Raw genomic sequence first — 12,490 nt, 5'->3', positions numbered from 1 at the left:
ACACATGGGTCAAATGCCTTCTAAAAACAAAAATTCTCTATTTCAGAACTGTTTCATATGTTTGGCATTTAAGATGTGCCAACTCATAAGAACAGAATGTACTGCTTTATCATTTGAAGTTTGAAAAAAATCAGAACAGTACAACATATGTTTGGAGCTTTAACATCCGCATAAATTATGAAGCAGCAAATTAGAATTCCTGCAACAGACATTTAATAAATCCTGAGTGACTGTTACACAACAATAATGCTGATGTTACAGCTAAAAAAATATCCAGAACTATATTTTCACAATTTTTGATTTGTTCACCTTATCTTTATTTGAAGAGAAGGGTCCTTTTACTACAATGCTAGACAGCATAGGTTAAAAAATAACAATATCCCAATTCTCTAAAGTGTCTACAAAGGACTTCAGAAGAGTCTGAATGAACTTTACCAAACCTTGACATTGTGTAAGACTCCAGGAGAGACCCCGACAGACACTGAGAAAGTTGATGTGCAGGCGAGCATGCCCACGCCTGGGACTGCACTGCGTGTAACAAGGGAGAAATGTTCTCTGTGAAGAGCTCTGACTGTACCACACACACCAGTCCAGAAAGCAGGGCATTACCTGTCAATCCCACTTTGAACTTGCTCTCTCAACTTAGTTTTGCTGAGAAGCTACAGGAAAGCAAAGCAAACAGAAAGCTTATACAGCATGTAGGAACACACCTTATGTGAGTTACAACAATGCTCAAACATACCAGAATCAGTATTCATGCACAATATACACTTAAAAATACTCAAATATAGCATGCATCCATACATTTATCTGCAAAGCAATGTCTTAACAAAGGAGACAAGACCCCAGGCTCCTTGTTTAAACACAATAGCCTCTTTGCCATACTAAAATGAACAAATGACACCATGGTTAGTAGGTTGAGATACCAGGCAAAAACATTACTTGGACAAATAATTGACAAAAGAATATTAATCAAAGGTGTGTAAGATTCAACAGTAAGTTCTGAGAGAATAAATGCAAATTATAATTTGACTCTTTGAAATACAAATTTGAGAACACTTTTTCTTTGCAAAAGTTATCAAGGACACAGGTGCCCTGACAACTGGTGTCTCTGACAACAGGTGTCCACACGGTAGGTGTCCTGACTGCACATTGCCAAAGGCTTTAAATATTCTTAACTATTAGACAAATTTGGTATATTGAATTAAAAGTCACCACACAGCCTAGTAAAGACTGTGAGTCCCTAAAATACATGCAAATTCTAGATGAGTCCTCTCCATGTCTTTCCTTTTATGTAAGTAAGAAAGTAAGGATTTGATAACTATTAGAGCAACACAACAGACAAGCAACAGCTTAAGAACAAAGCCACTGGGGAACAACAGCACCTGTTGCTCTTACAGGGGACCCAGGTGTGGTTCCCAGCCCCCACACAGTGGCTCACAGCTAGAGGCTCTCACACCCTCCTCGAGAACAAGGCATGTACATGGCTTACATAAATACATGCAGGCAAAACACTCATATGCATAAAATACATAAATCTTTAAAAAACAACAATACCTTGCAATACGCCACTTATCACAACTGGACAATTCAGGGCATGTTATAGCAAATGAAATGGGCATCAAAGTTTCTTGGAATGACATAATTATCCCTTCTTTAATGCCTTTAAATAATACTAGCTATAAAATGTAGATTTATTCCTGGTAGTAATGGTACCCAAATGCTATACAGAATTATATTATATAGTTGGAGAGGTTGGTGGATGAGGGAAGGGACTAAGCTGGTGCTGCTTAATGAGACTTGAAACTAAGCTCAAAATATGCCAATGACCTTAAAGATGCCTTCACTTTTCCTTAAGTCAATGCTGTAACAAAACTATGCTTCCAAAATGTGGGTACTCTTTTCCTCTGCTGACTCTGTTACAACTACAATAAAGAAAAATTTCTGTGCAAATGCAGCCCATGAAAAGAAATTGGAGAACAGTGTCTTTTCACTCCTGACAGTCCGGGTTGACTTTGGTTATTGCTTCAATGGATGCACCAAGTTCTGTAGCCTTTGAAAAGTCACCTAACTTTGCTGACTCGCTTTCATTCACTACAAAATTAGAAGACTGGGCCATAGCACTAAAGTCGCTTCCACCTCTCGAATTGTAACATCCTTTGGACTCAGCTGAGGCTACCAAGCCTGTCTCCTCTAACTCAGGCTTGCCCAAGCCTGGAAGGAGGCTCTCTGTGACTAGAAACAGCTTCACAAAGGATTGTCATCTGAGAACAATGCCACAGGTGCAAAGATAGGTCAGTGGTCTTTCAGAGCATTCCGGAAGAGGCTTCGTGACTAACAGACACAGACAGGAAGATCTAACTACAGAGTGACTGTACTGAAGTACTTGCCATGCTGTGTTTAACAAACACTGTGTGAATGGCCACTTAAGATCTACTTTTCCAAGCACTAGGGAAAGGAGCTGAGGGTGTAAGCTACAGCCCTAAACTGCTATACAGATGTTGGCTTGCTACCTTCATGTTGATAGAAGATCAGCTTTGGAGGATGAAAATGGTAGTCTTTAGAATAAAGCATTTCCAAAACCAGTGACCCAAGTTCACAGAACCATGAGGAATCCTTACATGGCAAGTATCTCACATTGATGGTCACGTGATACAGAGGATCAGTGATGCTGAAAAGGCGCCTAACCTCCTCAATGTATGGCCAAAAAGGGTCTTGTGTGTTGGACATGGAGGCGGGTATAACGAATTCGAGTCACTAAAGGTTTTAAGTGGCAGGATGGCAGATGTGTTTGAGGTGAGGCCCTGCTCTGCCATCCCCTGCTTCAGCCCCCAGGCAGTTTCAGGTCAGCTAATAAAACCACAAGGACAAACCACAGAGACCCTTAAGTTCAACTCAGTATACTCTGTTAATGAATGGGGAGCAAGTAGTAAACTACAAAAGCATATTTAACATAATTAAAAAAGAATTGACTAGCTGGTCGTTGGTGGCGCACACCTTTAATCCCAGTACTCGGGAGGCAGAGGCAGGTGGATCTCTGTGAGTTCGAGGCCAGTCTGGTCTCCAGTGCCAGGAATCCAGTGCCAGGATAGGCTCCAAAGCTAAACAAAGAAACCCTGTCTCGAAAAACCAAAAAAAGAAAGAAAGAAAGAAAGAAAGAAAGAAAGAAAGAAAGAAAGTTAGTTTTGACTATCAGAAAAAAATCACAAATATCTAAAAAATAAATACTTCAACCGGGTGTTGGAACATGCCTTTAATCCCAGCACTCAGGAATTCAAGGCTAGCCTGGTCTATATAGTGAGTTTCAGGACAGCCAGGGCTGTTACAACAAGAAACCCCATCTCAAAACAAAACAAAACAAAAACAAAAACAAAAAAACAAACAAATAAATAAATACTTCTAAACTTTGCCAATTATTTCCTCTCTGTGCTTTAGTTTCATAATTTTAGTCCAGTATCTCCCACACAGTAAATCTCCAGTAACTGTAAACCACTGTTTTATTACACTCTGAAACACTGATGTATGTGTACTAAAAAAACAATGGCATAACTAAGCAAAAATGGAATCAACTCTGGAATGTCTCTTTCCTTCTATATATCCATTATGAATAATGGAGATCCTAATGTTCTTGGAATTCACACAAATCTTAACAATAAGACCATTGTGGCTGGACTGAGGAGAGCAAGATAAGAGATACCATAATAGAGGGATCCAGTATAGGTTTAAAAAGAAATCAGGCACTAGGGAAATGTCCAGAGATCTACAAGGATGGCACCAACTAACAATCTAAGCAACAGAGGAGAGGCTACCTTAAATGTCCACCCCTGATAATGAGATTGATGACTAATGTATAAGCCATCCTAGAGCCTTCATCCAGCAGCTGAAGGAAGTAGAAGGACCCACAGCTAAACACTGAGATGAACTGGAATCCAGTTGCAGAGAGGGAGAAGTGATGAGCAAAGGGATCATGACCAGGCTGGAGAAATCCCCAGAAACAGCTGACCTGAACAAGGGGGAGCTCTTGGTCCCCAGACTGATAGCTGGGAAACCATATGGGACTGATCCAGACCCCCTGAATGTGGTATCAATGAGGAGACCTTGGAAATCTCTGGGGCCTCTTGTAGATCAGTACTTATCCCTAGCATAGGACTTATCCCTAGACACACGAGATGGGCCTAGGTCCTATCCCAAAGGCTATGACAGACTCTGAGGACCCCCCCCCCAGAAGGACTCACCCTCCCTGGGGAGCAGAAAGGGTATGGGATAGGTAGTTAGTGGGGGGCAGGGGAAGAGGGAAGTGAGAGGGAACTGGGACTGACATGTAAAACAATCTTTTTTCTAATTTAAATTAAAAAATGTAAAAAAATAAATAAGACCATTGTGCCCAAGATTCCTACCAGCTGCAGCTCTCCTCCTAGAGCCTTGAAGAGTTTTGAAAATAACAGTCTTCTTCTCTACACATCCCCTTCATCTACCTTCAGTGTCCCCTACAAGCAAACACTGCAAACTTCCAGCGCTAACATGGATCCAGCACTTCCCACAGGGTTTGGAGCCCCAGGGATAATGTCCACAGTGGGAGCAGCACAGAAGGCAAATAAACCATGCCCAAAGCATTTCAGTGTCTTCCCTCTTCATTCAAAGACTGCTATCTCTGTACTTCCCACCTCCTCTCAAGGATCAAACCAAGTTGTCAAGAAAGGATGGGAGAGTGGGGTAGAGATGGCCCGGAGGTTAAGAGCACTGGCTGCTCTTCCAGAGGTCTTGAGTTCAATTCCCAGCAAACACAAGATGGTTCACAGCCATCTATAATGTGTTCCTATGTCCTCTTCAAGCATTCAGTACAGGCAGGACACTGTATACAGAATAAATAAATAAATCTTTAAGGAAAAAAGGATCTGATCTCCAGCATGTGATTGATAAGCCTTCTTAGAATAATTCATGTCCAGCCTGGGACAAAGTCTTATGCCTCTGATTCTCAGTGCTGACTGCACATCAGAATTAACTATGCAGACTTCTGTTTGGTTTTGGAGAGGGGTTTCTCTGTGTAGCCCTGGCTGTCCTAGAACTCTCTCTGGAGACCACGCTGGCCTCTGAACTCAGAGAGATCCTACAGCCTTCCCCTCAGGAGTGCTGGGATTAAAGGTGTGAACCACCACTGAAGATTTTTAAACTATGCCTGAGACTACTGGGTGAAAACTCTTGTGGGTGGGGGGGCAGGAACCATGGCTGGTTCTGATGGATGCTAAGGGTGAGAACCACTATTGTACTTTAAGTCATTAATCATGAGCACAAAGCGGTTCAGGCATTTAGGAAGGTCCCAAGGGTCTTTCCGGAATTCTAGAATTTAGGCTAGCTTGACATGTGCCTATCATGAATCGGCTCTTCTACAGTTACACACTCTACACTCTACCCTACATAAGTGCCATAAGAGATAGATATTTGCACCACTACAGTAGGAAGGCCACCTTGCCACCTATAAAGTTTGGTAAGTTACAGACTACATTCAGTTCACCCGAGTCTCTAATTTGGCTCTGCTCCCAGGGAGCCAAGCCAAGGAAAAAAAAATACAATCAATAATAATTCACACTGCTTATAAGAATACCTAGCAGCAATACACAATGCTAGGTGTTCAACAAATACTTGTGGGATGTACAAATGAAGAACAGAGCTTAAATTTCTAGTTGCTCTCCATGGAGGTAGAGGGAGAATGGAGTTGTTTTTGTTTTGTTTTGTTTTTGTTACCTGCTGGAAATCAGATAGAGAAGCAAAAGTAAAGGACAAAGAGATTTAAATCAGCAAAAGGCACCTCACTAACTCTACTATTATGGAAGAGTCATGGGGAAGAGCTGGGAGGTTGGAGTCTACAGTTGTATAAGGTAAAGACTAAAAGAGATCTACCATAAAATCCAATCTCCCTTGTTCTGCTCGGGACATAACAGCAGCTGAGCAGCTACATCTCCAGCCTTCCAGCAAGGGATGACCAACTGGTCATGTTCTGATCACATATGGTGCTGCTGGTAGTCACCTTAAAAAAAGGCAATCCGTCTCCAGCTTCCTCTTTCATCTTGCTTTGTGACGCCATCCGGAGCCACATCGGAGAAATGGTACTCACCACACTGTCAAGACAATCCAGTTTTGTACTCCTTCCACAGGGAGGAGAAACACATTTATGCAATTTTACAAACTGCCCCAATACAACTGCTGTAATTACAAAGTTTAAGAGAACTTAAACAACAACAACAACAACTAAAGATAGGGCTTGCATAAAGTCAAAAAGTTAGTAACAGTTGACTCTCAGGATCCAATCCAGGCTGATTAAACCCCAAAGTCTACGATTTCCACCAATAATTAAGCTGAATCTAGCAGAACCAACAGTTCAGAAATTACCAGTACTGACATAGAGACAAGGTTAACCTAACGTTGCTTTCAAGAATGTGATTTTTTTTTTATTTTCAAAGTAAGAAGCTCTTAGTAGACACTCAATAAGCACTACTTCTTTGAAAAAAAATTACTGGGGGGCGGGGGCAGAGAGATGGCTCAGTGCTTATGAAAACTGGCTGTCTTTCCAGAGGACCCAGGTTCAACTCCCAGCACCCACATGGCAGCTCACACGTGTCTGTAACTCAGTTCCAGGGGATCTGATACCCTCACACCAATACAGTTAAATTAAATCATTTATTTTTAAAAAGAAAACAAAGAAAAAACTATTCTTTTAATCTTACATGGTCTGCAAATTGCACTACTTTAATTACATAATTGTTCTGACTTGAAATTATACAAAGACCCATCAACAGACAATCAATTTAACAAATTAATAACATTCTATGTTTCAGTCATATGAAAAGAAAATATGCATGGTGCCTTGAGGATACTTTCCTTGCTTTGAAAGGTGTTTTAAGTTCAGTCCAAATCTTATTCTTCCATAAAGAGACATCCCGAGGCAAGGAGTCAGTATTTAGTTTGGGGGAATTTCCTACTATGCACATTGAAAGTCCTGCATTCTGGAAAGCCCTAGTCCTTCAAATGCTGATGCCTACACCTCAATACCACAAAATGTGTTCTTGTAGCCAACAAAATTTATAAAGTATGGCAGCTTACACTCAATGGAAGGTAAAACACTGTCTTAAACAGTAGGAGTTGAAAGCCAGGCGTTGGTGGCACACACCTTTAATCCCAGCACTCGGGAGGCAGAGGCAGGCGGATCTCTGTGAGTTCCAGGCCAGCCTGATCTACAAAGCTACACAAAGAAACCCTGTCTCAGGAAAAAAAAAAAAAAAAAGTATGAGTTGAAAATATCTAATGGCCATGCAAAAAGAAACTACAAAGCTGTGCATAACCATGCTGAGCCAAGAGAATGCTGCTGAGAAGATCCAAAGTTTATTAGGTGAAATTCTTCATTGGAAGAATACGCATCATCAATCTTAATGTGCATCAGCATTAATCCCGTTTAAAAAAAAAACAGGCTACAAACAGCACACATGTACATACAACAGATAAAAATGTTTACATAGAAAACCAAGCAAATGCAGTGGTGGCATACACTTTTAATCCCAGCACTCAGGAGGCAGAGGCAGGTGGATCTCTGTGAGTCTGAGACCAGCCTGGTCTACAAGAGCTAGTTCCAGGACAACCTCCAAAGCCACAGAGAAACCCAAACCCTGTCTCGAAAAACCAAAAAAAGAAAAGAAAACCAAGCAAACATGAAGGAATCAACATTATTAAAATATTAAACAATATTAAATATTAAACAATACTAAAAGGGAATGGTAGCAGCAGCTTTGAGATGTCATGATAAGCTAAACTTTTATGAGAGAAGGAGATCTCCACAAGCTAAAGAGGTTGAACCAAGTCCATAACCTCCAGGGTCTCTTCCCATTTGACTATCTCTCCCATGATAAAAGCCATTACATGTGTGACCTCTTTACAGGCAGAGCGAGTCAGACCACAGAGTTACACGATGTTCCCAGGATCTGGATCGGGCCAGGAGTCTAGACTGTCTATTAGCCATGCTCGCCCCTTAATTATCTTAGCTAATTAAGATAGATCTCACCTAAATATCCTTAGATATTTCACAGCAGTGACAGAACATGGCCAGTACAGGGAGGTGGAAAGACATGCTAGGTTCTACCTTATGTTCAGGACTTTGTTTAGTTAAAAAAAAAAAAATTAAATCAAGAAACGTGACTCTTTTATTAGTTACCATGGAAGAAGGGAAACTTAGCTTTCCATGAACTCTCTAAGCAAACTAAACACACTTTGAAAGGCAACAAATCTTGTTGTATGCTGAGCAAAGGGACTCCAAACACAGACAATAACTTCCAACAAATTACTGTGGTTATCTAATAACTGGAGGCCAAGGGTCTGATAAGCAAAATAGACAACCAGTTTAAGGAGTATTAAAAAGACCGAGAACCAAGTGTCTTTTTACCCTCAAAATTTTGTTCTTATAACCGAGGAGGACTACAAACTCACACAGAATTTGTCAGACATTTACTGTTTTGATCAGTATGTTAGTGCTCCTTAATCTGGGAAAGGTCCCAAGTACATAAACACAAAACCTGCTCTGTTAAAGAGGAAAGATGTTGTTCAACAGGCCAGGCAGAATTCATCTTTCCTTCTCCCTTTTCCTTTTTTCACACAATCTTGATAGGTATCCCAAGTTAGCCTGGAACTTTCTATGTAACCAAGACTAGCCTCCTACTCACAATCCTATGGCCGGCCTGTCTCTGCCTCCTAAATGCACACACCCCCACACCCAGCATTAAGAATTGTTTTTCAATCACACTTTTGAATTATGCCAATCCACCTAATGTAGTCCTGTGCCTCCTGAGCCAATGCTAACGACCACCCCTAACTTTTCATAGGGTTTAGGGTGCAGTCCATATTGTGTTGTGTTGGCAACCTATACTGTGCTGTCTTGGCTAGGGTGCCTCATCTGTCTAACATGAACCAGAGTTACTGGCCTAATGTACCTTGAAAGAGCTTGAAAAATTATTAAGTTATAATACATTATTAATGTTAGTTGGCAGTAGACTGTATGACATATATAGTGCTCTTGGGGCTATCCAAGAATGAACTAAATATATATATTCTTGTAAAAGTTGATTAATAGATAATCAATAGTTACTAAGTTGAAAAGACATGTCAAGTAAAGCACTAAGTTATAGACATGCTGACGTCTTCAGTGCTATAGAAATTAGAATGAACGATTACTTGAACCTTACTGTGGAAATCACTGGAATTGATTTTTATGCCAATTTTATACATGTCCTTTACAGATTTTCAAAATGAAAATGTTGTCTAAAAAAATGTGCACAGTTCATCTCCCTAATAATACTTCAATTAAAACACTTTTCACTGCATTATTTCAATCTAAAACATCTAATACACTGAGCACTCCATGCAGCCACGAAAAGGGATGGAAAACCCCACTATAGCTATAGCTATGCACCACTGTGAGAAAAAGAGAAAACAAAATTAAAGTCAAATATTAATTCCACATATAAACTAAATTTCCATAGAAATCCACCTGGCTTTCTAAATATCTAAAGGGACCATAAGACTTCTTTCAAACAGATAGGGATGACAAATGAACTAAAGTGTAAGGAAAACTTTATCAAACAAAACAACCCAGACCTTATGACAGAATATTTATGTTAAAATGTCTTTCACACAGTCATACTGGACGGATTTTAAGACTCAGTTTTGGAATGTAGACTGTCCACTCTGACTTGGAATTGTGGATGGAAATAAAGGCATGAGATTCACACTAAGGAATTTTGTCTCTTGGATATAAACTCACGATCCCAGCAAGTCTGCAAAAATGTTAACAAAACCTTTGAAAAGCATGGCTGTATTTCCAGTTGACTTAAACCCATTTTAAAGCCTCCTCTTAGATTCTGATTTTAAACATATATACTTGCCCTGAAATTCTTTAACAGAACTAATATTTTCTTACAACAAAAATCAAACTATTTTAAGATACAGACTGTTGTGAGACCCAGGTAATCATTCTTTAAAAGATTATGTAACTTATTTCTAAACCATGTCGTCGTTATCACTAACTCCTACCCAATGTAACAAAACAGAAACCGAACTGTTACCTCCATCTGTTAATAAAGATGAAAAAGATTTCTTAAGTTAGAGACGTGTGCTGCAAGAGTGACTTTCTGACTTCATGCTAAGCCAAAACCTCCCCCAGCAAGTCGTGGAATAACAATTTTTAAGGCGCCCTACAGTAAGAGCACAGCAAAAAGCGTCCGGCTTTTTAGAGGCTGTCGACTTTTCTTTTTCCCTTCATGCTTTCTGGGTCCGTATGAGTGTCACATGTCATCCAGGTTCGACTGGAGACCGTGAAAGCGTATTCACAACTACCAAGATCATACCGCGCTCTGTGGGAAGGGGGGTCCAGCTAAAGCCTTCAGTCGTCTAAGAAGCAAACACAGGACCAAAAAAAAAAGTCTCCTCCCGCCTCCCTTCCCCATCCTGGCTCCCGCTTTTGCTCGTTCTGTGGTTAAGTAAGTTACAGTTACTTGGGGGGAGGGGGGGCAAGAGTTCTTTGGGATGGATTTGAGACGATGAACACTCCGGATGAAGTACAGTAAGTTGTTCTAAGTTGTGGACCCCACTCAGTCACACAGAGACACACCGAGAGACACCCACTCGCATTCCTAACGTGCGGCTGCAGCCTGGGAACCTGCCGGCCCGGCCCCCTCCCCTGGACGGCTAAACAACGGCGGCTGCGGCCCCGGAGACGCCGGCTCTCCCCGAACGCAGCTCCCAGGGAGCGGGAATGCAGAAGCCGCCTGCCGCTCACAAGTGCGGCATCCCAGGAGGACGCCGGGCTGCGGGGTGGAAACCTACGCGCAACCGCTGCACTCGGCCGAGACGTTCGTCCCACAGCCCCGGGAAGGCTGTTCCGCACCGACAGCGACAGCGACAGCCGGACGCAGAGCTCCGCGGCCGCCGAAACCGCCCGCCGCCCACGGGGGAACCTGGACACCTGCAGGAAGCTTCCCCCAGCGACCACTCGGGTTCCGGGGAGCCTGAGCGCTGCAAGGGGGCGGGGCCGCAGCGGGGCGGGCCTCCGAGGGGGCGGGGATGGAAGACGGGGGCAGAGTTAGAGATGTGAAAGCTGTTAGAGGGCGGGGCGGGGCCCCCCGCGGGGCGGGGATAGGAGGCGGGCGGGGCCATAGCGGGCGGGGATGGGAGCGGGGGCGGGGTTAGAGGGGCAACGAGGTTAGAGGGGCGGGGCGAAGCGAGGGCACCGAAGAGGCGCGTACGCTGGAGGGGCGGGGCCAGCTCGCGCGTGGCGGGGCGAAGCGGAGCGCGGGCTCACCTCGTGCGGAGGGCGAGCGAGCGCGCGTGGCGTGGCGTCCCCTCCGCTGAGGCCCACGACGCGGCGGGCCAGGCGGCTCCAGACGTCCCGCAGAGCCCTCTGCCCGCGCTCCTCCGCCCGCCCCGCCGCCGGCCCTGCTCCGCCGAGCGCGCCCACAGCTGCACGCAGCGCGTCAGCGCGCGCCGCCTCGCCATCCTGGGTGTTTGCGTCGTCCCCGCCCGCGTGGTCCCAGGCTGAAGCCCGCGCCACCCGCCGTCTGGCCTTTACCAAGATGGCTGCCGCGTGGGCGAGCGGGCGAGCGGGGCCCCGGGCCGGCCCCGGGTCACGTGGGCGCATTGCTGGACACCAGTCACAGTTGCTAAAACCTGTGGGATCCGGCTGGCCCCTGGGCCCGCTTACACCGATGCTAATTTTAGTTTTCTGTGTTAAGTGCTAAGTGTCGATGGCTCCTACCCGGGGCGCTCAGTTACGTTTAAAATTAGGTCAGCCCTCTGGTACTGGGCACCTCTTTCCTAAATTCGTGGCTTCCTGAAATCTCAGAGTAAGATCCAAACGTTGTAAAATTGTGATTCTGAGTTTCTCTTAGCTGATTGAAATTATTTCAAGAAGTAACTTAACAAAGGTGTACAGAATTCAGTAGTGAGTGGATGGGTTAAAAAAAAAAAATCAAAAGACTCTGAAAGCCTTTCTGAGATGTGTGCAATAGCAGAACCAAATAGGCGTCAGAGTTTGTATTGGCAAAAATGAAAATGAAAAACCAGGCCTTGATACAGTTGTGATAGGAGAATACAAGCCAAACTATAATGCCTTTAGAAACTGAATTGTGCGACTCTATACTTTACTTACCCTGGGTAGCTTGCAGTTCTAACTGGGTTTTTGTTTTGTTTGTTTTAAGTTTAGTTTGCTTAACAGCTCCTTTGCACCTGGTGGGGCTACATAATGCTTGGCATTAGTCAGCAAAATTAAAAAAAAAAAAAAAGCAACGGTACTACAAAAAAAAAATTGAAATTACTGCTCTTGTTAGTGAGTGCTCTTTGCTAAGGGGCTTTAAACATGCCATTTCTCGCCCTTATTCCATCAGTCATTATGAAAATATTCCATATACACAAAAAGTGCATATGCATTTTTATGCCGTTTGAAGAAGTTTCAGAC

At 43.3% G+C, this 12,490-nt stretch overlaps 1 protein-coding gene across 2 annotated transcripts in view; it reads right to left on the bottom strand.

The window, feature by feature from the left end:
• Napepld (N-acyl phosphatidylethanolamine phospholipase D) overlaps positions 1–11,570 on the bottom strand; it is a 40,416-nt gene extending 28,846 nt beyond the window's left edge. Inside the window, exon 1 of one of the 2 annotated variants that reach the window (XM_027393430.2) lies at positions 11,339–11,570. In XM_027393430.2, the coding sequence (XP_027249231.1) occupies positions 11,339–11,532 (194 nt within the window). In that variant the 5' untranslated portion in view covers positions 11,533–11,570. Of the gene's footprint in view, positions 1–10,863; positions 11,062–11,338 lie in introns of those variants that run through there. The other variant, XM_027393432.2, reaches the window with a different exon arrangement.
• Positions 11,571–12,490: the final 920 nt, after the last annotated feature.

The sequence above is a fragment of the Cricetulus griseus genome, assembly GCF_003668045.3.
Source record: "Cricetulus griseus strain 17A/GY chromosome 1 unlocalized genomic scaffold, alternate assembly CriGri-PICRH-1.0 chr1_0, whole genome shotgun sequence".
Taxonomy (NCBI): Eukaryota; Metazoa; Chordata; class Mammalia; order Rodentia; family Cricetidae; genus Cricetulus; species Cricetulus griseus.
The sequence above is the reverse complement of the archived record's forward strand: the minus strand, read 5'-3'. Positions and strand labels throughout refer to the sequence as shown.